Below are 26,463 nucleotides of genomic sequence, written 5' to 3' on the forward strand. Positions count from 1 at the left end.
GGAAATACCCTAATGTCCTTTACCTCGCAGTTCATAATTGATTGACACACCGACTCGGACGAAACATTTAGGCAGGTATGTTTCCGCTTCATATTATTTGCTAATAATACAAAGTCAAGTCGATTTCGCTAAATAAACGCGGACAGAGCTTTGAAAGAAAATTCTACTAGTCTGTATTGAAAAAAATGTTTTGTATTCAGTGTCCCTTTAATTTAATCAATGTGTTCCAATAAGTAAACCGTGGAGCGGGCAGGAGACGCATTGCACAAGCATCGTAATCATCTTGTCTGCTACCCTCTAAGCAATACGGGCTTGTACTTGAAATATCACTTCTCCTTCGAACGTGTGCGCCGAAACCAATGATGGCTAGTGTAAGGAGCGAGTACAAATACTGATAAATAGACGTAAGCAAAAGCTGAGATCCAAGAGTATTGCTAGGAAGGATGAGCCCAGCAACGTCACGTAGAAAAAATAGCGACGTTTCCCACTAAAGTCGCGTGCAACCAATTATTTTTGAAAGTAGAGCACTACGAGTTTTCGCCCTAAGTGAATATGTATCATTTCATACGGGACCTTTTTTTCGCTCTATTTTACGCAGTTCCCTCGAAGCGATGACACACACTTGTGGTGGCAGACGTGCTTCCTACAAGATCTCAAGGACAGCCGTTTTGTACAAGGCAGTCATTCCCGTAGCCATATCCTGCGCTAAAATAACAAACCGTGACAAAATCATTTTTTTTTTCTCTCGTTCCTAATTAAATCGCGGCCACGCGAGGAAGCATCGTGGCGCGCATGCTACAAATACCTCCTGCGACGCCATACGCAGGTCTAACATTTGAATACGTGTTCTTCAGTATACTTGCTATCAATACTCACTTTTCAGCACAATGTCATGCTTGTGCTGCAGTCAGGTCTCTTCACTAGGCACAGGTCTCTGGAGTGCTTTGTTCTTCGGAAGTTAGAGCATCGGTGACATGGATGAGCAGACTTCTTTTGGCTCAGTGAAGCTCCCTTCGAGAGAAAATAATGACAATAATTGTCTTCGGTGAACTTGAAACTATAAGAGAAGTCCCCTTCACCGCCAGCACCACTAGGTTTCCGTTTCTATGCTCGCCTATCGCGGCGAAACGGATAAATAAAGCAATGTCTCCGTATCACGGCAAACGTCGCAAATGCATATCTGCCAGCACCCCAGAATGTCTCGTAATGTATACGCATTTGGGCTCCTTTGTCAATTTTACGAACGTTGCGTCAACCTTTATGAAAAATAAATTCTGTTGGGGAAAATGGCTCGTTCGTTGACTGCCGGGCCTTTCATTGGAAATCTCATGGCGAATGTAGCCAGTACTTGAAGTTTATACACGCGAAAAGATACAGAGAAGTTTCTAAAGTTGGCAAAATTCGGAAAAAAGAAATTCGACGAAAGAGTCCATTTCATCTACTACAAACACTGTGTTGCCCATCAGTGTCTGCTATTCCAAGCTTGATGCGGCTTGTATGCTGCGTATAAAGGTAAACGATCGTTAATGAAGCGAATATGTACTGGTATCCGTTCCTCAAAAGGCAGACTCAAGAAGTGAGCTCACAGTTGGAGTAGCACACTGTAATATAAAAGTCACAGACAGGGATAAAGTACGTCAGAAAGGCCAGCCTACGTTTCTATAAGTGGACCTATCTTTGTGAAAAGTCACGTACCTATAACAAAGGACATACGTTTTACAAAGTTAGCTCCACCTATCGAAACATAGGCTATCCTTTCTGACGCACTTTATCCCTGTCTGCGACTTTTATTCGTCAAAACGCATGTGTTCAGAACAAGGTTTAACGAAAAGAAAAAAAAAATTCCGCGCAGCGCCCCCCGCCCTTTTTCATTCGGTGTCCTGTCCGCGGAATTTTACTAATTTTAACGTTCGTGGAATGGCAGGTATGCGAATGTGTGACATCCTATTATGTTCAGCGAGACTTTCGCGGTACTTAACATGGCATAAAAAGGCTACTGCTACCCTAGACGCCTTTATGCAAATGTTGCTTATCATTTCCAGAACGAAGGCAAGGCACTCTCTACCTCAATCTCTTCAAGACAATTTATGTACAACGGAACATATGTATATACAGCATATATTCTGTATTCTGTACAGCATAATTCTGTAACCACGCTAAGGGAAAGAAAGGAGGCCATAAAGAAGCATAACGAGTCGTCACTTGTCACAATGTGTGCAGCAGTAGGTAGAACACCAACAGGTGAAACTACACTGCCTGTGGCAGAAGATGCCGGGAACACAGCTGTCTGAAATTAGTCCATACAGGAAAAATGTGCAACTCAGAAGAGTCCAAATATATAACCGGCGAAACTGTGGGTTCCATGTAATTGGAACGTTGATTTGAAGATGACTTTATAGATATAGGTAACAACAGAAAATCTATACATTTTCAATTCTGGCGAGTATCATGATCCTTCACAAATAGGCAGAAGTCCACGCTCCAAATCTGTCACACGTGCGAAAACAACAACATAAATAGTACAGACTATATCGCCACAGATTGCGTACAGCCGTAAGGAGCACGTTTATAATCCCTCGGTAAAGTCCATGACAATCAAAATGAGCAAACAAATAAAACAGTAAGTGGCATTGCTACATTCGTTTTGAGGGATCCACTGCAATTTTCGTTGCCATGCATAGTCATGAGCAGAAAAAGAAATGAAGCCACCACGAGCTTCAGCGTAGCTAATCGGAATGGCTGATTATGTAATCATTGTTTCTGTTTTTTCGTTGCTTCCACCATATGTCGTCGGCACGCACGTCGCTCGGCCACCGCTGCTGGAGAGTTTAAAATTTTACGTATGTGCGTTAGCCTTCATGGAATACCAGGATACCAGAGACGACGTGGACTGCAACAACCGCGCCGGCAGAGACAGCTTGTGAGGCTTCGTCCAACCCCCAGTACTGCAGACACGTTTCCGTGATACGCATGTGTGCTCGTGGAAGAAGAATAAAGATATTCCGGCAGAACCCACCTCACGGTGGATGTCGACGTTAATGCGATGAGCATTCAGGCACTGCAGCGACACAAAGGAATGCCACCGCCGAGTCGCGTCATTTATTAGCTGTGGAAGTGCATCCTGCCTCCGCTATTGCGCCTGCCCTCTAGCGGCACCGCCGCGAAGTCCGCGCGTGGTGCGTGCGTGAGTGTACACGCAGACAAGCTTGCATGAATATACGCGAAGCGGGTTCGATTCAGCCCAACGCCGGATACGATTTAAATACTTTTTTTTTATCATTGAAGAATGGCACGTACCCAGTGACACACACCTAGTGACCCATATTGGAGTCAAGGAGGTTTATTGAAATGTGGAAAATGTCCAGTGAGCCGAAGCTTGGGTGAAAGGTTCCTTGAATAATGAGACGTACGCAATGGCACATATCCAGCGACACAACCTCAGTGACACAAATTGACGTCAAAAGCGTTCATTGAAGAGTGACACGTGCCAAATGTCCCGTAACGAGTGAGCCAAGTTGGTCCGTTGGTTGGTTTTGAAAAAGGCTTACTCGGCACAGCACCCCGACGCGCTACCCATTAAACCACGGAACCCAAAGTTACCCAGCGTCCAAGTTGACAGTCAAATATTTAGAGACCCAGGACAACAGTCCCTGAAGAATGTTTAAAGTACCTCAAGAATGCTCATCTCAATAAGAGATCGCATGGTAATGATTACGTCGCTGCCGACTCCTCACTCCGGCACCTAAGTAGAATATGGCTGTTTAAATTCTGGGCCATAAAGCCGGTCACTCTAATTTGCGCATAGAAGAAGGCAAGCATTATAAGAAAGCATTGCGCAACACGATTAAAGACAAACGTATTGGCCCAACACGTAATCGTTACATCAGAGCGCGCGCTAGGTTTTAGTACTCCCGCTCTGCAAGCAGAGCCACATCAGGGCAGCCAAACATGAGCGCGTCGATTAAAAAACTTCCGGGAACGAAACATTCCCGGCCAATATATTGAGTATCAGACGCCACGTGTTGAGCTGATGCTGCGAAGAAAAAAGCGAAGCGAATGGTTTCACTGAGAGTTCGCTTGCCAAGGCGTGACGTCATGCTCTCTCCGGGTCCTTTTCCTTCCTCTTCGCGTATACGTCTCCGGTAAACCAGTATTCAGCAAAGGGCAGCTAAAAGTCCATATTGGCCAGATGAGTGCCTCCACGTTACAGATAACAGTAACAGAATAGAATCAAAGAGAAAACAAATTATTACAAAATTGGGCTTCAGCCTGCTCCATGTCAAACCCGTAAAAATCGTAGCGCTAGAAAGCTCCAGATGGGTAGGACGGCCGTGCAGCTACCTCTCCAAAAATTTGGAGTGTGACAGATACAACCGGCGATCATCTAATCACCCCAGAGCCAGAGTCAGTCTTATGCACAACAGTGGCTTTGTTCCTCTTGAAAAAGTTGTACGCGCAATGTTCGCTAATGTACATTCAGTGTTGTGGCTTCCGACATTCGTAAGGTACTGCCACGCCGTTCACTGCTCAAAAGTAAGGCGACATTCTGTTCACCTCAGTTGGAAGGGACTGCTGGCGTACACCCGTATCATGAACGCTCCGGGACAGTGTGGGTCGAAGGTGGCCGGTATGATGACGTAGTGACCCGGCCGCAGCTCGAAGCGACCGAACACCTCGCGGTAGTTGATGTACGCCCCGGAGTTGGCCACGTCCGGTGTGCGTGCAAAGTGGTCGAGCGATAAGCGCCGGAAATGGTCCAATGCCTGCGTCAGGATAAGAATAAAGAAAACCCTTACCGCTCTGCTGACTTTCCACGCGGGTGGGTCGTTTCTGTCAAGCTGTAGAGATACCATGCAGTAAAAGTCGTCTCTTAGCTAACTTCATTCGTTGACTTGGAGTTTATGAAACGTTAAAACTACTCACAACAAAATATTACAAGTGCAGGACGGCAAGAATAGCGACAAAAATAAGTGTTTAATAGTGCAGTCCTTATTCTGCAGCATTCCAAGTCTCCAACATAAAGAAGGCTGCATAAATAGCATAACGTGAAAGGGAACACTAATGAGGGCAATAACGAAACTCACAGGACGGTTTAAGCGTTAGGTGCGGTGCGTATTAGGAGTTCTCACTCGCGATCTCTATCGCACCGAACCGCGTGGGGGTCTGAAGTTCGTGCTTCCATCGTGACATTTCGGAATAAAAGATGTTTCATGGCGTTATGGTTTAAAACCACTGTGCCCTTCTCCGATGCTCGAGTGCTCGAAGGCTTTCTAAGTATGCGGTGGAAAACGCTGTGGTGTCAATCACGCCGTTTGCGACGTTTGCGGCGTTTGCTACGCGACGACAAACGCCCACGCCATCACCAAATCACGATAGGAAAGGCAAGGCGCGACCTCGCCGTGGCAAAAGTTCCACGATACGGCAGGTGCAATCAGTGGGTTCCAGCACGCGTGAGCATGATGACGATGATGATTTTATTTATTTATTTATTTATTTATTTATTTATTTATTTATTTATTTATTTGTACATACTGTAGCCTCAATGAGGCTATTGGAGGAGTGGGATAAATAATAAACATACAAACATTTATAAACAAACTTGCATGAATTGTTTGAGTGGTAGTGAACGGATGTTACCCGGTAACGAATTGCAGACTTCATTTGTTGATGGGGAAAAAAACTGTTTAAAGGAACCAGTGCGGACAAAAAGGTTGAGATATTTAGAGCTTGGTGACATGAGTGTTTGGAAAAAGTCAAATAGTTATCTACAGAGGAGAGGCGAGGAGAAATGATTAACATGCGAAGGAAATTTAGGCATTCAAGTTTGCGACGCTCTGCAAGAGGAGTGAGATCAAATAGGGGAAAAGCGTTAGACGGGGCGAAAATTCCTTGTCATATCTTCTACAAACAAAACGCACTGCCTTTATTTCTTGCACTGATTCTAGTTTTTTGACGTCACAGTGTTTGTATGGATTCCGTACAACGCAGCCATACTCGAGGATGGGGCGGATGAGGGTTTTATATGTAAGAAGTTTGGTTTCTTGAGGAGGAAGACGCAGCGTACGATGTAAGTAACGTAGTCTTTAGGGGCTCTGTTACAGGTGACATCAATGTGTTTCGACCATGACAAATCGCGTGTTAGTAGGATATCTAAGTATTTGAATGACGTTTTATTTGCACCCCCTTTGAAACTGGGCGGGGTCGACTATAGTCACCTAGCCTGCTTGATTTAATCCAGGTTTTACTACATCGATCACTATCTAGGATTTTGCCTAACTGCTCTCGACCTTGCCCATTTAAAACCTCTCTCACTATATTGTACCATTACCTACGCTTGCAATGACATTCATTCTATCAATCTCTTCCCTGACGTTTTCATCAATTTACTAATCGTCTCTCACATATCTTGACTGCTGAATAGTTCATCCTTACACTTTATTTGAACCCCAACGCTTCAATAAGCTGGATACTTCCCTGCGGGTCATGCTGAGTTAATATCTTGATTTTCTATTACTAGTCATTTCCGGGGCGTTTTTTTTTTTACACCCCACACATAACTTGTACTGTGGCGCATATTTTCTCCGATATGATTTTGCCTGCAGGCAGCCAACTCAAGCCTAAAATAACAAGGCACTCCATTTTACGTTATCATAAGAACTTTCTATCCTGATTTCTTTCTTTCCATGTTGATAAATCACTGTGGTCGTTTTAGTTACCATTTTTTTTATGCAATTTACTGTCCGCGTTGCTCTCACTTTCTTTTTTATGACGACTGCTTCATCTACTTAGATATTCAGTTATTCTGTATCTGGTTGCGAATTTTCTTGGCATCTTCATTCCATCTGCGCGCTTTTGAGATAGACTGCTATTTTTGCACTTTAGCTAGCCATTTATTTTCATCAATGTTCCTTACTCTTTATTAAAAACTAACCTTGCTCTACGCTTCTCTGACTTCATAAAAAGAAAGAGGTCAAGAAAAAGCACAGGGAGCAACGCCATCTGGTGGCGTTGCAGGGAACCAAGCTTCGCGTCCTGTAACCTAACTCTCCTATCTCATTGGTGGAAACGCGTGTGCCATCGCGAGTGCTTCTACCAATGAGATAGGACAATAGAAGATATCTGAGAGATGAGAGGATGTCTGCGGACAACACCGACAACACGAAACAGTCTAAGAAAAGCTAAAGCTTTATCACAATCGCTAAGATTGGGATATTTAATCAAGCGTTTGACGAAAACTTGTCTGCTCGGGTAGCCTACTTGAAAAAACGCAAGGGTCATTGACCAAGTCAAAAGATAATTGCCATTACGGAGCCCGGCATTTGTTTTGCGTGCAATGTCACACAGTGCTTCCAATCGCATTCTGAAGAAGGAATTCGTAAGGGTTCCGAGACATCAAATAACTTTTGACTGATTTATCAGAAACCTTCGCGTTTTGTTTTTCTAACTAGTATACTTGCATATTTCGACACACAATGCAAGTGGAAATGAAAAAGAAGAATGAATTTTTTTTAAGGAAAGAGCCATTAGTTCTTCAATATAAGCGGAGTAGTCCGTCTGACTACCTTTTTTTCTATTTTATTTCTTATAGGCTGAGGAACAGGTCAAGGTTCAATTTACAGATGAGACGCTTCCTACTTTTGAACAATAGAACAACATTCCTTGCAATACGATTCATCCCGAGCAGGTTTGCAGTATCTATTGAAGCCCACGACAGCAATCCTCACAAGCTAAGTCGCGAGTTATAAAATGCGGAATGAAGTGGGAAAAAACGGACCGATGAGTTCTGGACCTCCAGGTGCCATGTATCCCACAGCCACGAAGTACCACGAAACGAATATGGTGCTACCGCTGCCCTGTGAGGGCAGATACTAAAGTGAGGATATGTTGACCCTAAAATCCGCTAGCTCTAAGCCATGTAGTATGTTCTCGGTTTTATATAACTGGGAGTTGTGAGGTACAAAAAAACAATATGCGAGTCTCGAGTCAACGCGTCCGCCACGCTCGGAAGTGTTGCCAATTGAACCAGACTCACCTGGCGTTGAACTTGAGGTGCGAGAATCGCCATGACTCGCCGCTTTTTATTGATGCGAGAGCGTCAAATGGCTCATTGAGCGAAAAATCCGGCGTCCTGCTTACGTAACGGCACTTAAGTTCCTATTGGCTGCGAAGCCGCATTACGAGGACTCCTCCACGCAGCAGAGCGGGGGAAAAGGAACCCCAACAGTAGCGCGCCACGTGCTGCGTGAGTGGAGAGGGCATCGCCGCGAAGTCAAATCACCCTCGCTCTCGCTGTCGGCATCATGTGTTATCCGCGCCTTCCTCATTTAAGCAAAATCTCGCCTTCGTTCTAACTGCGCCTCGGTAAGGCCAAATCAAAACACTCCAAGAGTCTCAACGTGCTCGCTCGCGTGGGAGGAATTGAAAACTCGACGGACTGCTCGGCGGCGTTCACTTCGACAATAATGATTTCGCATTCGCAACTCACAAGTCCTTAGGGATCCTACTATTATTAAAGCGAAGCTTTCTATGTCTCACTGATTCGTCCGTGAGTGCCGAAAACGCACTGCAGGAAAGCCAAGTTACACATCTGCGTAGAAGACTGCAGTTTACATTCGTGGTCGTATCCATAAAAACAATGGGAACAACGTCAAGCTCTCGACCAACGGAAACACGCCACGGTACCTAGACTAACTGCATATATATATGCATTGCATTACGCGCGTCACGCAACGTATTCCCGGCCGTCGCCATGGGTAGGCCGTGGGGGTACAGCACGGCATAAGAAGAGGCTGTCGTACGCGAACCTAAGCGCGAGCGCGGTCGTACCCGTAAAGCCGATCCCGTGTATCGGCAAAGGCACGCACCAGCCATGTGTATCCGTCGACAATCAGATCCGAACGTGCGCATCAACGAGACGGAAGCCAGACGTTGTCGCTGCGCTGATACCGATCGGAATGTTCACGATCTGCCCCTTGATGCCGTATTGACAGCGACTGTGAGTCAGGCGCCGGATGCACATGAACGGTAGTCGAGGCGCAACCAGTCGCTCCTTCATGTCGTTCAGCATGGGTAGGCATTCGGGCATATGAGGATACACGTAACCGTTCGCGATACTGAAGGGAGGTAGCTTGATTCAGTTTGAATTAAGGGAAAGCTTCGCATTCAGCCATCTTTCTTTTAGAAATGGGCTTAGATTCTTTTTCATCATCACTAGCCATCCTACGTCTCTGATATGCACTCGGCGAACTAAGCCTCAAGTTCTTAAAGCGCTCACTAAATGTCGTAACGATCTTCAGCGACAGAACGATTATGCGATAATCAAGAATCGAACTGTCGGCAATCCACTGTCTACTCACTACACTAGAGAGACTGATAACCGAATATGAAATAAAGCTATCCTGATGAGGTTGTCAACGAAGTTTCTTGAAAACTGACATACATCATTTGTGAGCGAACTACCGGTCAAAGAATGGCACTGTACGTACTTAAGTGTGCCGTTATCTCAATTGTGGCTGAGCAATGTTCATCTCGTCGGCTTTAATCCCCGTTGCCGAGACCTCGAAACTGCACTTTAATTAGCGCGGTGATCTATTCGTGTTCTCAGACTTTCTTTCCATAGTAAAGCACGCTGCATATGACATTGAAGGTCGCGGACCAAGAACACGTAAACTTATAAAAAGAACAGATGGAACGAAGTGCGAGAACGTTTCTTCCGCTTATTCTTTACGTTCATTCGTTACGTGTATCCAGATCCTTAGCTGTGTGCGACATGCACTACACTTTATCTTGAAGCGTCGCGAGCTAGCCAAGTTCGTAGCCTCGTTAACTTGATACAAATGAGAGCATACAATATTTTACTTTAAATATTTCAATAAGAAAATGTGGGGCGCCTAGATTTCTGATTTTGTCTCTGTTTTCTTTTTTGCGGTACATGGGACGACGAACACATCGGCGAGAACAGAATCCGAGCTCAGGCAGCATTGCCACTACACGAGATGACTCACTTGGTAGATGACGAATCCTATCTGATGCATGCGCAAGCGGCTGCGGGTGATGAACGCGTTGTGTGGTGGGTGCACCTGCATCAGTGCGACTACGACGCTCGCCGTAGCGTCCTCAGCCACTGCTGCGTCACCTGCGCCCATGACACAGTGGAAGTAATAAATTTGCACCCATAGAAACCTCGCGTAGCACCAGAGCTAATCAGTCATACGTGCATATATACGTATGCCAATTGCGAAACTACGCCCGCGCGGTCTGTGTTTGAAAACCTTAACATAATGACTTGGGGAACAACGCACGGGTTTGCTGACCGTCGCGTCATAGATTAACATCAAAGATAATTATAAAATGCCGCATTTTGAGCAGAATACCAAAACAAGATATAGGCACGAACTGTAAGCAAAGCCTTTCTTTGTATAGCCTACCACGGTTTCGCGTCTGCCGGTCAGTTGGCACTTCGCTTCGATAGGACACAGAAAAATTGTATATATATCACGGGATTGACTCAATAACTAGTAACAGTGAGTCCCCTTGTGTTCTGCGCAGAAAGATCAAATGACCACAAAAAATTTTTGTATACTATGTCGGCTCGTAGTAATTTCTAGAACACAGAGATGTACTAATAGAATGGTGCATGATATTCAACGCAATCTTACATTCTTCCTTTGTATTTAATTTCTCCTATTTGGCCTTCCACATTTTGGTGCTGTTGGACATGCGCCACTCGATGGCCCGGCTTTTAGAGCAGCCAATTTTACCAATGACGTAGCCCCAGTGAGCACACTTTCTTTTCCGCGTAAGTAAAATAATAAATCACGACATAACAACATTAAATACGACATGATATTCCCACGAAAATGGAATAGCACATGTTATTCAACAGCTTCACAGATCTCTTTATTTATTTATGTTTTCGCATTCTTGGGAAACACAGGACCCAACAATGGCGTAGTCTCCTTTTTTTTTAACAAGTTTACTTTCCCTTGCTGTGCACATCGGCCTATTCCCCTCCTCCTTCCTCACTGGGGATGGGGGAGAGTGAGCTACGCGTAGGTAAACGCTGTTAAGAAAAGCAGACTGTCCTGACGAAAACAAGTCTCCTTGTCGAAACCTTGACTTCAGCGACATCCCTCATTCTACCAGTGTTAATAACATCAAGCCTCCATCTTCGTTCGAACCTCTCTCATGTTGTGCGTCACAAGGGTCACTATTGGGCGATATGGGAGGCCGACGCATTGTGCAGGCTTCTCCCCAACTTTGCGCGAACTAATCGCGGACTTTCTTTTTTTTTTCGCACAGACAGATTGTTATTGATGTTAGAATAGCACGACCTTTGGCCGGTGCCTCCCATCACAAAAGCCTGAATTTGCTCAATTTAACAAATACTGAAAGCAGGTAACTCACCTCGGTCCCCTGGTGAAGGCCTGATAGACAACAGGTACTGCGGATTACTGCTGAACGAGCTCAGGTTGTTTCTTGATCCGCCCGAGTTGATGCCGTCAACCCACACGCCACGGATTGCACGCACCTGATAGTGCCATCCAAAGGTAAAAGGATATATATATATATCTATATATATATATATATATATATATATATATATATATATATATATATATATATATATATATATATATATATATATATATACGGACAGTGCCCCCAGCCTGTACCACGGGTTGTGAGCTGCCGCAGTGAAGACCACCGGATTAATCTTGACCACCTGAGGAACACCTTATACGCTCCTCTAAGCCTTAGTATGCGAGTCCCCCCCCCTCCCCCCTCCCCACGTTTTTCCCACAAGATCATCCTCATTTACTCAGAACTGCTCAAAGATCCGTTTACAAAACCTTAGCGGCTTTCCGCGAAAATCTGTTTCCAGTGACGTGACCTTGTCTGTGTTGCGATCTGTCCCTTTGTACTTGTGACTACAAGATTTTGGAGTGGCAGATCCGCGAAAAAAGAAAAAGCGAAATTTGCCCGCAGCCAGAAGCCCCTGCCACGGAATTCAAAGATACAATTCAACGGAGCCGCAACCCTGACATTCTCGCCTTCGCTGCGGTTTCGAAGAAACATTTTAAACCAGCCGCGGTAGCCCGGTGGCTGTAACGTTGCCCTGCTCAACTCCAGGACGCGGGGTCACTTTCGGCCGCGGCGACTCTATTTTGATGGAGTTGTAATGCATAAACAATTTTGCGCTTCGATTTACGTGCACGTCAAAGAGCTCCAGGTGGGCAAAATTTATCTAGAGTCCCCACCACAGCGTCTCTCATAATAAGATCGCGGTTTTCGCACATAAAGCCCCAGAAATTCATTTTAGTTTTGCCAACTGCGTGGTTCAGTATCTTTGCGGTCGATCCTGCATAAACAGACAGTGTCGTCCTGTCTTCTCTCTTTGTTCTCGTCTTTGTGGGCTTTTACAGTTTCCAGACAGTCTGCGTTAATGGATGGAGTGTCAACTTGCTCTGCCTGAACATTTTTTTTCCTCCAGTAGTATCCCCGACTTTGTAGACAGAGCGCGTCGCTGCGGGAAGTACCTCTCCTGGTTTCTCGGGTATGCCGTCGCCGTCGAAGTCGGGCCCGAGGGTGCAGATGGAGACCTCCTCGAACTCGCGGCAGAAGTCCTCGTACTTCATCCAGAACTCGCCGTCGCCGTGTTGGCGCCACTCCATCTGCTTCTTCGTCTCCGCGTCCACCAACGACCACTGAGGATCTCTGCACAGGCACGCGCAGAATGCGATGTGGTTGTGGTAACGCTCGCATTGACCATAATCTAGCTTGTGGGCTTGTTGAAAGGGAGCGTTTACATGGAATGAGCGTTTCCATGGAAGCATCTGTTATCGTATTCCTAGCCTTGAACCTTTTCCTCTGTTCGTCACCTTAGTAACCTTCCTTTAAATGACCTGCGCACACTCTCTTTTATGGCATTGAGAAATTGTACGGCTTCTTGCTTACCTCAAACATTACCCTGCACAATGGCTTACTTTCTCAACGCTATAGCTAATTGACACTAAGCAAGCAAGCAACTGTAACTGGTATCTTCTTAATTGCGCCAGTGTTTAGGGTGAGAAATTATTGAAGTTGTTTAGCGCAATAGCTTTGAACACACGGCGCGTTCAAATAAATAGCATTAGTAACATTGACCTATAATGTAGATGCTTACCCTTCGCCAATCAAATGTCCTAACTCTTTCTCAATATAATATTGCTCGCTCTGTTTTAAACGACTTCTTGCTCCCTGAGAAAATGTCTTTTATTGATTGATATGTAATTTTCTGTGTTGGACTAGGTGCTTTGTTATGCCTTTTTATCAGCTGTTTAAATGAAAATTTGATTCATTCATTCATTCATTCATTCATTCATTCATTCATTCATTCATTCATTGATTGATTGATTGATTGATTGATTGATTGATTGATTGATTGATTGATTGATTGATTGATTGATTGATTGATTGATTGATTGATTGATTGATAAAGGCGATATAAGAAACTCATAACCGCTATACACATATACACATAACCATACACATATAAGTCCCGTCGCTCCGAATCTTGGTCGGAAGCTTCGGGCAAGGCCCATACCTCACACATATGCAATGTTTTGATTTTGTTTCTACACCTATCAATCCAATAGTTCTAGCCCCCGTGGATGCGTTTCATTTTTGGAAGACCAAATATGTTCCCACAACATCGATATTCAAATTTTAATGGCTGCGTTTTCATCTCCCGCTGCCGTACAGATCCAAAGTGGTGATGCGATCAGTCCAGTTTAGTCAACGCTTTTAGTAAATTATTTTCGTGATTCTGCTATAAGGTACGCTGGGGCCATGTGAATTATCAGAACGCAGAGCACAAGGTGGGCTCAGTCGCGCAGGCAAGTAAAGAAAGACAGGAAAAAAAACAAAAGGAAAGGGAGGAGGCGAGAATGTTCATGAGAGTAGTGACTGGTTTACTATCCTGGGCTGGGGAGGGGAACGGGAGAAATTGGCAGGAATAATTGAAATCTTTAGGAGAAGTCACATTTTGCGTTGAATTTAATTCACTCATTAGATGCTTACAACTACACGTACGGCGTCTTTATTAAAGCGACAGTGTTACCGGGCCCGTATTACAGAAAATTCGGTGTCGGCGTCCGGTGACGGCGTCCCCGTGAGTGAAAATTCCCGTATATATTTAGGCATATGTATATGGCACGCTTTGCTATATGGCATGTGGTACATGCCGATTATATTGCCACTACATTCTATCACTACAGTTGCTTACACTTTGGCTTGGATTTTTTATAAAGTTTCTTTCTAGGAAATTTAAGAATGACAGCCCACAAGTAAAGCTTATGCAAGAAAACGCCGACGGCTCACGCCTTTTATGTTAAATCTTAGACTGAAATATTAAAAGGGCGAAACAATAACAGAAACCTCAAAATGATGTAATTTTTTTTTTTTAGCGCGCCTGTGCACTTCCTTCAGGGTCGGCCCACGCAAGAGGCCGCGTTTCTACCAGAAAGCTCGCCTCCGTGCATAGCGTTTGCCGCCGGCGTTTACCGGTAAACATTACGGTTACATAAGCTGCAGTTGTGAGAAATCGTGAAACAGAAGCGCTAGAAACAAGTCAGGCATCTTTGAATTCTTCCGCGTTCTCCTCCTAAAGGCGAAGCTTTAGCGTCCTCCAATTTTTTTTTTCTTTATGAAGAAATGACACGTACGCGTCGCTCCAGTCACCGGTCCACTCGATTCCATTGCCCCAAGGGTTACGCACACGCAGCAAGCAGGCGTCGTCTCCGTTGCTGAGCGCCACCCGGCGCACTGCGCTCACTGTGTACGCGTGGCCCGACACCAGGCCGTTAGGGTCAGCTGCCGTGGCCAGCCACCAGTCACCCTGCACAGTTGGGCGACTCCGTTAACTGTTGCCCTAGGGGTGTGCCGTGTAGGTGGCTCATTGCGGGAAATGGCCCGTCTCACGGTGGCGACCGAAACCGAATCGTCAATCCTAGACGTTGCACAAGGAAGCTGTTGTGGTTGCAAAGAAACGATAAAGTCTTATTCGGTCATATGCTGATGAACGAGAAACCGAAAAGTTTGCGGAGGGATGCCTACAAGCGTAATAAATATGAGCATATTTAAAATTCTCCTTGTGAAATAACAAAATGCAAAATGATGTGACTAGCATCGTGATACATGAGCCATTTTAACTGTACCTTTACTTGGGGAACTATGGCCTTGAACGGCTACATTTGAGGCTTTCTTTTTCCCCAAGTCGTCGAGTTAATTATGACTTTTTGGACCTGATGCGGCTGCGCATATGTAACAAGTCTTCGTTTTACGGCTGAATGATGCTTAGAACATGCGCTGTTCTTTAGCCGGTTTCTGTCACTTTAGGTAAAAGAAGAATGCGACGCTTTACCACTCGCCTTGCGCGAGCAAGTGATGAAGGCACCGTGTTCAGAGGCCTTGAGCAGGAAACCGAACAGGTTCTCCGGAGCGTCCTGCAAGTCGTACCGCTCGGCCAGACCGCTGGTCAGGTCCACCATGGCATCCATGGCCTGGCCGCCTTCCAGGGCCTCATAGCTACCATGTAGCCTGCACATGCACCAGACGAATGAAGTTAATGGGTTGTAATACCGATACTCCTTACTGTGTTGTGCCTCTCTTCGTCTGCACTTTCACGGCGAAAAGGGGAGAGAAAACAAGCAAAGGCAGAGAAGTACACCGGATGGATGTCCGGTTAGCTAGCTTGCACGTGGGAGAGAGAATGAGGGGAGGAATTGAAAGAGCGAAGGAAAAGGCAATTACGAAATAATTCCCATGCCCTGTAAGAGACACAGTGTGTGCGTGCGTTTTATTTTTTAGGTCAGTTGATTTTCCTCTTCCTGTAAAGTGTCGACCGTCCATGCAGCCGGCTCAGCGCATTGCAGAAAGACCGACGGTGGACGCCGAAGCGGGTGCACAGGCAGTGTAAGTACTCGATGCCCGCTTCATAGTTTCAGGGGTTGAACAAAAAATACATAAGGCCTATGACACTTCTGTCCATAACCTTGTGCGTGTAGCGTGCCCCGAGCGCAATGACAAATTGTTGCAAATACGGAATTAGCGCTAGATTGGTCTCTGGCCAAATCAAAGCGGAAATGACAGTGTCGCAGCTTGCGGCACATCGGGTCGCAATTCGACCCGATGGTCAATTTCGACGCCGTGCAATGTGGAGTTCCCGCAAGAAGCCCACGAGGTGTTGCGCAAAAATTTGTTATAACTGCTCACGTTCTCATTACGTTAAATATGAATCACTAGTGTTTTTGCCTGCACTTGATGCTGACTGCAGTAAAAAACAATCGGAACTTTTTATCTTTCTTCCCTTTTATATACATAACACATCCAAGTCGCGCGCGTCTCTTATTCTATGAGAAGTAAATGTCAGGGTTGCTTGCCTTAAGATATCGTATATAATGGGTTTTAGCCATGGTGATGAAACCACGCAATAGTAATAATCTTCTTGCGCATACTCCGAATTATGAGCCTTCTATATAGGGTATAAAATATGACACCTTCTAGGCATCACGCAAAGCATCTACGCTTTCTCGTGACGCTGATAATTCGAGACGGCACGTGTCCAAATTACGTTTCAGTTGCTGGCGACCATAGAATCACCAACTAATGAAAGACCACCCCAAAAGTGAGCAAATTCCTGTGCGGTATCCGACAGGAAAATTTCTACCTTTGTGTATTGTATACACCGCGGCATGTTTAAGAGTGAGCGCAGTTTTTTTCCCTTTATTTAAGAATTCTCAAGGTCCAGTACATGTTATACTTGATGACTCATTGCGTTTCGTGTCCAGCCAGAAATGAAATAGACTTGCAGGGAACAAGCGTTTTCAACTTCTCCATTTGAACCCACCGAGAAGCAGAACGCAGCGAATATAGGTCACGCGAACGATGTGTCGGATTTCCTTCGTCGAGCGCCACGCGTACACACAGTAGCCCCAAAAGTGGAGAAGCGGGGGCCCTTACTTGGCGTATGCCTTCTCGAGCAGGGCGACCCAGAACTCTCGTGGGTCACTGCACCGCGAGTAGATGAGCCGGTCCTCGCTGGTGGGCAGCAGGTCGTCCACGTACACCACCACCCAGCGACCGAAGCGCCATAGGTTGAAGCGCACCGCACCCTTGTACTCTGAGCCGTACAGTTGCTGCTCTTGGGGAACCACCTGCGAATGAGCGGGTACCGCATCGGTGATCACAGCAGCCCAACATACCAACAGTAAATGCAACGATTTCACTCGCGTCTACGTTATTCAGGGCACTGCGTTTGCCCTTTAATACTTATACCATATAATAATAATTTAATACTTTAAACATATAATCAGGAGGAAAGATAACCGATGGTCATTAAGGGTTACAGACTGGATTCCAAGGGAAGAGAAGCGTAGCAGGGGACGGCAGAAAGTTAGGTGGGCGGATAATAAGTTTGCAGGGACAACATGGCCACAATTAGTGCATGATCGGGGTAGTTAAAGAAGTATGGGAGATGCCTTTGCCCTGCAGTGGGTGTAACCAGGATGATGATGATGATGATGATGATGATGATGATGATGATGATGATGATGATGATGATGATTGACCTATAGTGGACTTTAGGCGCATTCTCGCTTATCCGTTAAGTTTAGCGATTGCCCATGTGATGACGTGATGCTATGTCATGACACCCATTCGTTTTAATACGTCTACGAATGCACACTCTACACAGAAGAGCGGTTGAAAGACCCTGCAGACCTATTCTGCTGTTTACAAGATTTTTTTTTCTTTTTTTACAATGACATCGGTATTCATAAATAGCCCAATAATACCATTGTGTTGGCTGCACTGATGCCAGTGGACTGTCTATCATTCAGCTCGCGTTTCCCAAATCTTCTTTCATTTCCTTGTTATCGTTTTTTTATGCGCTTATTTCGCACTCATCAGCCTAACACCTTCTCTTTCTTTAAAATATACTTAACAGTTTTCTTTGTTTTCCATTTTCACTGTAGTGCCTCCGACATGACACAAAACTTATTTATTTTTTAACTGGCAATTTTACCGTCGTACCTCTGTTGTAAGGGTGAGTCACAATATTCTTACTGCTTAAAAAGCCGCGTTCTCTTTCTCTTGCCTTATCGTTTACGACCTCTGAGGCCACACGCTAAGAGTGAACACACGTTGCACAATAGTGACGGCGTCATTAAATTTTTTTTTTTGTGCTCGTCATTTTCTTGCCCGAATACTAAGTACAAATTACGTGGGGCCGAATTAGACAAGGATTTATATCGTAAGTGTTATTTTCCGTTGGCTAGCCGCCTTCGCTAATAAAATGTTCGGCGTCAGCGTTAGCCGCAATCTCCTACTGCTAACACTTGTAGCGTGAGAACGTTTTGCGAATACGGGCCTTGGTTTCTTCTGGCCCCCGAGTCAGAAACGACAAATTTTGAATCAGTCTTTTCGTGGCAAGGAAAATGTTTTCACACTGAACCGCATGATGTTTCTTAACCTGGTGTTATATCAAGCTGCTGGTAGTTGTGAGCGCTGTAGCGCTGTTTAGCGGTGGTAAAATGCTTGGTTTGGAGCGAAAGCCGCATTTCGCTCACAGATTAATTTAGCGATCGTTCTCCGTACTAAAGTTGCTCAAGATGAGCTCTGTTCAGTGAATACCATTACAATATCTTTAACAATGTTAAACGGGAGGATCAGCGCTGGTCCATGAGCGTCGTGGTGAAGTTTGGGCTTTCGTACAAATGTGGGTGGACGTATCGAAGAAAAAAAAAACACCGATAACTCGTATAGCTCGGCGCAACTAGGTCATGCCTGCATGCTTAACGAGCACTGCACCGAACTATACTAAAACTCACCCTGTGCATGAGGTCAGGCCTTTGCGCCACAGCTGCGCACGATGAAAGGAACCAGCAGTCTCCGAGGGCGCCCTGGACGATGTCGTTGCGGCTCACTCCATTGACAAGCAGCTGCGGTTCTGAGACCATCTCCTGCAAGGGGGTCAGAAGGTGGCCATTCGAAGCACAGTGTAGGTGCCACGAATTAAAATAAAGTGTCTCTCTGGAGTTTCTCAAAGCCGTTCAAGTAAATTATGTTTATCAGCGACTCCTGCAACCCAGACTGTATTGGGCAGTATTAGAGAATTTGCGACACATAAAGTGTACTTGCAGTTTTGACTACTTTAGAGGGTAGGTCTTAGGCGCCCGTTCCTGCGTTGAGCGTGGGACTCGGCCTCGGCGTTAACGGCAGAACGAACGAGCGGAGCCAGCGGAGCCAGCAGAGAGCGCGAGGAGGAAAGCGGAGAAGGACGGTACATCGGTAGCATGAGGAAGAAATCGGAGGAGGAGAGCATAGCAAAATAATGGGAACGAAAGCGGAGTGCCGCCCTAAATATGCTCCAAGGCGGCGACCCGATACGAGATGGTACCGTAGTAGCGTGCGCCGTCAGCCGGCAGTAGATGACGTCATTACATGCCATTCCGCAAGCGCGTGCACCATTACCATATATGGAAACAAAGCGCCAGCGTGGGCTTCGTACCAATGTGGATGCGGTACTTCGCCTGCTCCGCCACGGGTAGATATTGCCCTCCGCGCGAGCCACGCGTTCCCTTGTTGATGTTTTTCTCTCGAACAATGAGCGACCCAACCGGTGGAATTCTAGACACCTAAAGAGCTGCGCTCAAATTTCGCATTAGGGAGTATCGTAATACTCGATAACTTTTTTTTTTTTACCATCTCGTGACATTCTTGATCTTTCACTTTCACTTCATCTGTGTCGCAAAAACATACATGCCGTCTCGAATATACCGAAGATCTGAGACCATATAACCAAAAAAGGACCTCCTATCGAAGAACGTTAAAATAAGAAAATATGCAGCACGACAAAAACCGCTACGCCATTGACTGTCTTCGATGGGAGCATTGAGGTAGCACCGATTATGTTAGAGATTAGAGAGGCTTTTCGCATACGTACGTGTGGCCTGAGCCAGGTGATCCTGCCAGGCACGGGCCTGCGGTGCGCGAAGAGCGACGACTCGGCCGGAGGGAAGTGGCTGTCCACGAACAGTTCCGTCAGAGGGAGGTTGCGAATCGCCTCCTCGTCCTCCAGCGCGGTCTTCTGCGCTCGCAAGAGACGCGCATTCAGGGTTCGGAAAGGCAGCCGCGGCCGCAGCTATGACCGTTACTTGACATGCACAAAGTGCAATTTCGTGCCCACATCCTTGCCGGTAAGTATGTGACAAATTGATAAGTCAATCCGACAGTAATAACTATTAGTCACTTGCGCGTCACCTTTCCTGTTACCTACTACGGCTGAACGGCGATAAGTCTTAAAAAGCGCGACCGCGTTCTAATTGCCTTGTGGATGAATACAGGTACTGGTATCCAACACCGCTATAGAAGCAAGAACGAAAAAAAAAAAACGTTTGTTATAGAAGTTTGGCAACAGCAAGATTCGAGCTGCTGACCTGGCGGCATGCGACCACCTCCCAAATCCATGGCCACCAAGTTTCATGTTAAACTTTAGTTGAACTTACGAAATAAAACATACTTAGCTAAGCGCAAGTGCGTCGCTGAGCTACAATGACGCGAGAGAAAATGATGTTTCAAAGTCCGCTTCTTATACAAGGCAGCAAGGAGACAAAGCGAAGCGATAGTCCCGTACGAAATACCTATAGAGAAGTTTTAGTGCCTCGACAGAAATAGCTGAATCCTAATAACAAGAGCCATGCCATGGATTGCCACACGCAACTTGTCCCCCTTTTATACCTTCTTACGCACTTTTAAGGTCACCAGCAAGCTTAATGAGCAAGAATAGCTGCAGACAGTACACATACACGCACCCGCAATAGACCTACTAGCCCATCGCACTGCCACGTAGTGTGCTTTTTTCTTCCCCACAGAGGATAAAAGGCCAACATTTCCGGATTAATGCCAGTGAGAAACGACAAGCGAGGAAAGGGGGAATCGGGTCACTGATGCCGCCAGTGGCCGGAGGAAGTCGGCTGTCCTCGTCACCGTCCCGCATATAGGTGCACCGCAGTGCTGATGAGAGCTGTCATACGCGGCTGACCAGCTGCTGCCCCAAAAGTAATGGACGCCCTTGGAGGAGCCGCGCCAGCGGGCAGTGCGAACGTGATCGGCAGGCGAACGTCGTCGATTCGGTGCCACCACTGGCCCGCAGAGCCTCGAGCTGCTCCGGTTTTTGCTTTTTACCGTTTGTTTTCTTTTGCATTTTGCTTTTCGGCACCCACACACATACTCGCAGCCTGTGCGTGACCAGGGGTGATCGCAGGACCGTGACACTTTCCTGACATAGTATATTGGGGCCGCATAGCAAAACCTGTTTCAGGGGCATTCCGCCGCCGAGGTGTACGGCGCCATGCTTGACATGTTCCGGCAAAATGCGAAACAATGTAGGTTTCTGCGCCACTATTATAGGTCGGCTGCATAAAAACACGCTTCGATATTCTCCAGGCATCACAACACAATTTTCACTGGCATCGAAGCGTAGTTCACGCGGTTTCACTGAAGCCGATGCCTTGGGTTTGCACCTAAATGTCTTCAAGGAGATATATTTTGGCCAAATCACCACCATTTGATCTCAAAAAAGGTTTAGTGGTGCTACATTGGTAATGCAGAACAAAACTAATAATTTTTTTCTTATTAGCCCAATTTTCTTTTTCTATGATACAAGCTCCCGCTTGAGTTCGGTTTTTAGGTGGCGTTTCCTCGATACGGTAACGTGCGGTGCTTTCCAATCCCTTCACACGCTCGTGATTCGTGTCTATCGTTTGTTCAGCGGCGATGAGACGTCGACCGCAAAGCCTAACGCCAGCGACCCTTGTACTTGTATCGTCAGGACAAATTGAAAAGGGAAGAGAACGAAGGGAACTACGACGTACGCTTAGGTTTCCACGTTGAGCAATGTGGCACATTTCTTAATTTTTAATGCGTAAGCATACTAGGGCTACTTCCTTCGCAAATCTGTCCGTCAGTCTGTCCGTAACGCGTGACACGATGCGCTCCATAAGTGTACATGGGGTCCTATGGGCGTATATATGAGATTGCCTTATGACTACGTATGACTGCTGAGCTTTATGATTATGAGTATATATATATATATATATATATATATATATATATTGACTATACATGAGGAACTCGAACAAATGCTTACCCACTATGTGACAAGTCCCACTCGAGAGTTTCTGCAGTAATTTTTAGTTAGTCTATGACAGTACCGTAAAACTTACATACACATAAGTGTGAACCCCTGTTCTCTTAATAACTTCTCCCCCCGGCCCAAAAAAAAAACTTCACGGTAATGTAGTCCATGAATCCAGTTGCCCAAGTACGAGGGTAGTTCAAGTCCACCCGGGACTTTTTTTAAAAACAAACAGAAAAACTAATTTCTAAGTGCGGCAAGTAAATTTATTCTTCCACATAACCTCCAGATACAGTCATACACTTATCCCAGCATTTAACTAACACTTGGAATGCTTCGGCATAGAAAGATTTATTATTACGACGGAACCATTGTAGGACACCATTTTTCACTTCATCATCAGTGTTGAAATGTTTTCCTCCAAAGAATTCCTTCAGGGGCCCAAGCAGGTGGAAATCCCTTCGTGCTAAGTCAGGACTATAGGGAGGGGGGGGGAGGGGTAATATCTTCCAGCCAAGTTCCTGGATTGCTTGGAATGAGCGTTGAGCGGTATGTGGTCGTGCATTGTCTTGCAAAAAGACCACACCCTTTGTTATCAAACCCGGACGTTTCTTCCGTAAACTCTTGTGCACATTACGCAGAACACGGCAGTAAAACTCACTGTTGATAGTGACACCATGGGGTAAAAAATCAACGTGAATAATTCCCTGCTTACACCAGAATGCACTTCCCATCACTTTACCAGCAGACGCAGCTGTTCAAAATTTCTTGGGAGGTGGTGATGCTGTATGCTTCCACTGCATTGATGCTCTTTCAGATTCTGGGGTGAAATGATGAACCCATGTTTGGTCACATGTCATGATACGATTCAGAAAATCCTGACCTTCCCTTTCATAGCGTTCCTTTCGTTCCTACAGACTTCAACTCTTCTCTGTCTGTAAAAAGCAGACAGCTGCTTTGGGACCCAGCGTGCACTCACTTTTCGGAACAACGAATGATTATGAATTATTGTGTTCGCTGTTCCTAACGACAGATTACACACCCTTGCAATTTCACGACAGGTTATGCGACGATTGCCCACGAACAGCTGCTCCACGCGCTGAATGTTCTCAGGAATCAATATTGTGGGCTCTGATCCACTACGTTCGGGATCGTCAGTAATAGAAATACGGCCATCTTTGAAGCGCTTACACCATTCAAATGTCTTACTGCTACGGATTGTCACATCATCGTATTGAACCTGTAGCCTTCTGTAAATTTCAGCAGGCTTTATGCGATCGTTCACTAAAAACTTCATCACAACACGCTGTTCCACGTAGACGTTCACACTGTTGTCCGCCATCTTGAATAACAGCCTATCGGAAATGAGCGCCGTCTACCAGCAACAGGACACAGGTGCCAGTTTCTACTGCATACAAAAGCTCCAGCCTAGGCGTCGATCTAAACCAGGAAAGAAAGTAAGTCCCGGATTGACTTGAACGACCCTAGTATATATGGCGATCGGTTTGCGTGAAGGCTCCCTTGTCACAGATTACGTCAACAGATCGTTTGCAGTCCGAGTCCTTCAGATTTTGTATAGTAGTGCTCAGAAACTTCGTTTTCGTATTTACGAAATTCCCTTTGCCATCCTCGCAGCATTCGTCTCACTGTCGCGGTGATATCTCACAGAAGTGACAGATGCCGCAAACACAGGCCAACGAGAAAACTGTTACACGAGAAATGCGTTGTGAATACCGGCCAAATGGTGCCGCTATTGCATATCGTGCTACAAGTATTCACTCGTGAGAATACTTAGTTTAGTTGGTTTGGTGAACTAACAAATTTTTTCTTCTCGAGTTTCAATTCATAGTGAACGTTCATGGAGATCACCCACTCTTGTTTAGCTCAACATGAGAGTCCACGTGCGACGTCCGTACTTTTGTTGGTTAACGTGGGTCCACCCAATTTTTTGACGCCTGCCTGCTTTGGCAGTTTGAATCGTCCTGAACAGCACTTTGCAACAAACACTGACGACTTCCTATAGAGATTCCTGTTTAAAATGAAACTGACGCAAGAAAGTGTTCACTGACAAGCTCCCTCGTGTGATAACAAAAAAATGCGTTCGCTTCGTTGACACGAAATCATGTCATTGCAGAACTGGGCACGCATTCATAAGAACGTTCTTACACTAAAAGCATTGGTAAGACGTTATTCCAGTCAATCGTGATGTTGGACGTATTGCTAGCCAAGACGCCGAGCCACTGCAAAGGCACTTACAAAGGAAAAGGTTCGTGAAGTCTGCCTTAGGTGAGTGACTATGGATGAGTTTCGCAGCGAGGCATAACAAGTTCTCATATAGGGAAGGTCTACCAGTTCACAACGATCAAATGCTAGTGATTCATCAAACTCAGGTTTGTACAATGGGGAGCGGGTGCCTGAGCGGCGTGAACTGATAACGTTATTCTGTGACGATCGTCGCTGACCATATAAAGAGGAGAGGCAGATTCCCCTCAGTCAAATTCGGACAAATTGAATTAATGCGCCATTCAATTACATCCGCTCACGTCTTTTACGTCACGGCGGAAATGAGCTTCTTTCGATGTCATCCTTAAGAGGAAGCTTTAGCTCGGGCCCAACTCCGACGCGGCCTATTCAAATACATGTAAAACGCAAAAACGTTTTTATGAGATAACCCCAGGACCGATTTTGATGAAATTTGTCGCATTTGAAAGAGAAAGTTAAATTCTAGTGACTGCTGGAAGCGGAATTTCGATTTAGGGCTTGCATTTTCTTAAAACGATTTTCAAATATTTGACCGTTTGAAAAAAATAGAAGCACGAAGTTTATAAATTCATAGCTCTGCATCAAGAACCGATATCGCGGTTCTGTAAACGGCATCCATTAGATCATTCAAAGCGAATTTGTTACGTTGGTTACAACGGTTTTGCAAAAGTTGTATTTCTCTATTATTAAATTTTTTTATATTCATGTGTAACATATCAATTTTGTCCGCTATAGATGTACTATTAGATGCAATTCACAGAATTGTATTATCATTTTTTGTGGTTAAGTTACAGAGTTGTAAACTTGATAGTTTCGTTTTTTGAAAATTTTCGATTTTTGCCAATTTTTAACAAAAAATTGACAATCTAACTCAAAAATTCGAAACCAACAGTCACTAGATTTTAAGTTTGTCTTTTAAATGCAACAAACCTTGTCAAATTTGGTGCAGTGGTTGCCGAGAAAAACGAATTCTCCTTTTACATGTATTTAGATAGGAGCACTTGAGCTAAAGCTTCCTCTTAATTCCTCCGGAACTATGTTTCGGATCGCGGAGGCAGAGTCAGCAGTTGCAGTGTAGTTTTGCAGGTGGAGCTTGTACTGAATTATAACGTTATCGCCTAGTGTATTTGGTTATTCTTCGTACGAGCCTGGCTATATTAGTGTCGGTCACCAAGGTAAAATTAAGTAAGAGCACATAAATACAGAGGATACATCTATGATAAGAAGTGACCAAGTTAAGGAACTGTCGTCAATCACATCTTACGTGCATTCCCAATAACGGCACTTATTGCTGCTACTTCGGCTATTTTCTTTTTTATTTCTGTCTTTCTTTCTCTTTTTCCTTTGCAAGGAATACCAGTGTTCTACGTCGGCATATTGCTCCCACAAGATGAAGCGCTGTTGCTTACAACCTGATCGTTTTGGGGGGAGTGGTTTGCTCGCGACGCAGAACGCCGTCTGGAGAAGTGTTTAGAACATACTGTCGGGGAAAACGGTGGTTGAAAGGTTGGCTAGTCGGACTTCCTTGATGTTCAAAGCCCTTCTTGCCCGCTGTTTTCGCCCGTCCCATCCTTTGACTTAAACTAAGATCACGATGGTGAACGCCGCGTTAAGTATCAACAACATGACAGCACAGGCCATCGACGACCACAGCAATCCACATCCTGCCTGTCGCACGCGAAGGCGCCTTCGGGCCGTCGCTGTCGCTCACCGTGACTCTGAGCGGGTGGAGCGAGTGGACGTCGGGGAGCTCGAAGGCCACGGAGCTCGCCTCGTACGCGGAGTCGGGCCTGGCCGCAGTGTCGTCGGCGTGGCAGCAGCTGTCCTGGGCCAGGCCCTGCGACGACCGGTAGCCCGAGGCGTCGGGACCCACTCGCGCCGCCGGGCGGACGGGCCACACGCGCACTGCGCGTGGGCTGCGACCGCCCGCCGCGCGGTCGTTCGCCGAGCTCTCGGGGTGCCACACCGTCACCGAGCACGACGGCCCGCAGCCCATCTTCCGCCGGCGTCGCCTCCTCCTCCCC

General features: G+C 45.8%; 1 protein-coding gene across 1 annotated transcript; it reads right to left on the minus strand.

The window, feature by feature from the left end:
- Window positions 1-899: 899 nt before the first annotated feature.
- LOC142574684 (calpain-A-like) lies at window positions 900-26,463 on the minus strand. The gene is made up of 11 exons (XM_075683717.1): window positions 26,151-26,463; window positions 19,985-20,128; window positions 18,870-19,001; window positions 17,002-17,195; window positions 15,411-15,579; window positions 14,706-14,878; window positions 12,540-12,717; window positions 11,407-11,530; window positions 10,005-10,135; window positions 4,555-4,763; window positions 900-1,011 (listed from the first exon to the last, which is right to left on the minus strand). The coding sequence occupies exons 1-11, from the start codon at window positions 26,433-26,435 to the stop codon at window positions 999-1,001; spliced, it is 1,752 nt and encodes a 583-aa protein (XP_075539832.1). The 5' UTR covers window positions 26,436-26,463; the 3' UTR covers window positions 900-998.

The sequence above is a fragment of the Dermacentor variabilis genome, chromosome 3 (assembly GCF_050947875.1).
Source record: "Dermacentor variabilis isolate Ectoservices chromosome 3, ASM5094787v1, whole genome shotgun sequence".
Lineage (NCBI taxonomy): Eukaryota > Metazoa > Arthropoda > Arachnida > Ixodida > Ixodidae > Dermacentor > Dermacentor variabilis.

What these genes read in the sequence shown, in the direction of transcription:
- LOC142574684 (XM_075683717.1), bottom strand. Translation starts at nt 26,435, where the DNA reads ATGGGCTGCGGGCCGTCGTGCTCGGTGACGGTGTGGCACCCCGAGAGC. An exon ending in CTCGAGAAGGCATACGCCAA is followed by an intron (nt 15,580 to 17,001) that starts GTAAGGGCCCCC and finishes GTGCATGTGCAG; the next exon opens with GCTACATGGTAGCTATGAGG. An exon ending in GCCTTCACCAGGGGACCGAG is followed by an intron (nt 10,136 to 11,406) that starts GTGAGTTACCTG and finishes TCATGGGCGCAG; the next exon opens with GTGACGCAGCAGTGGCTGAG.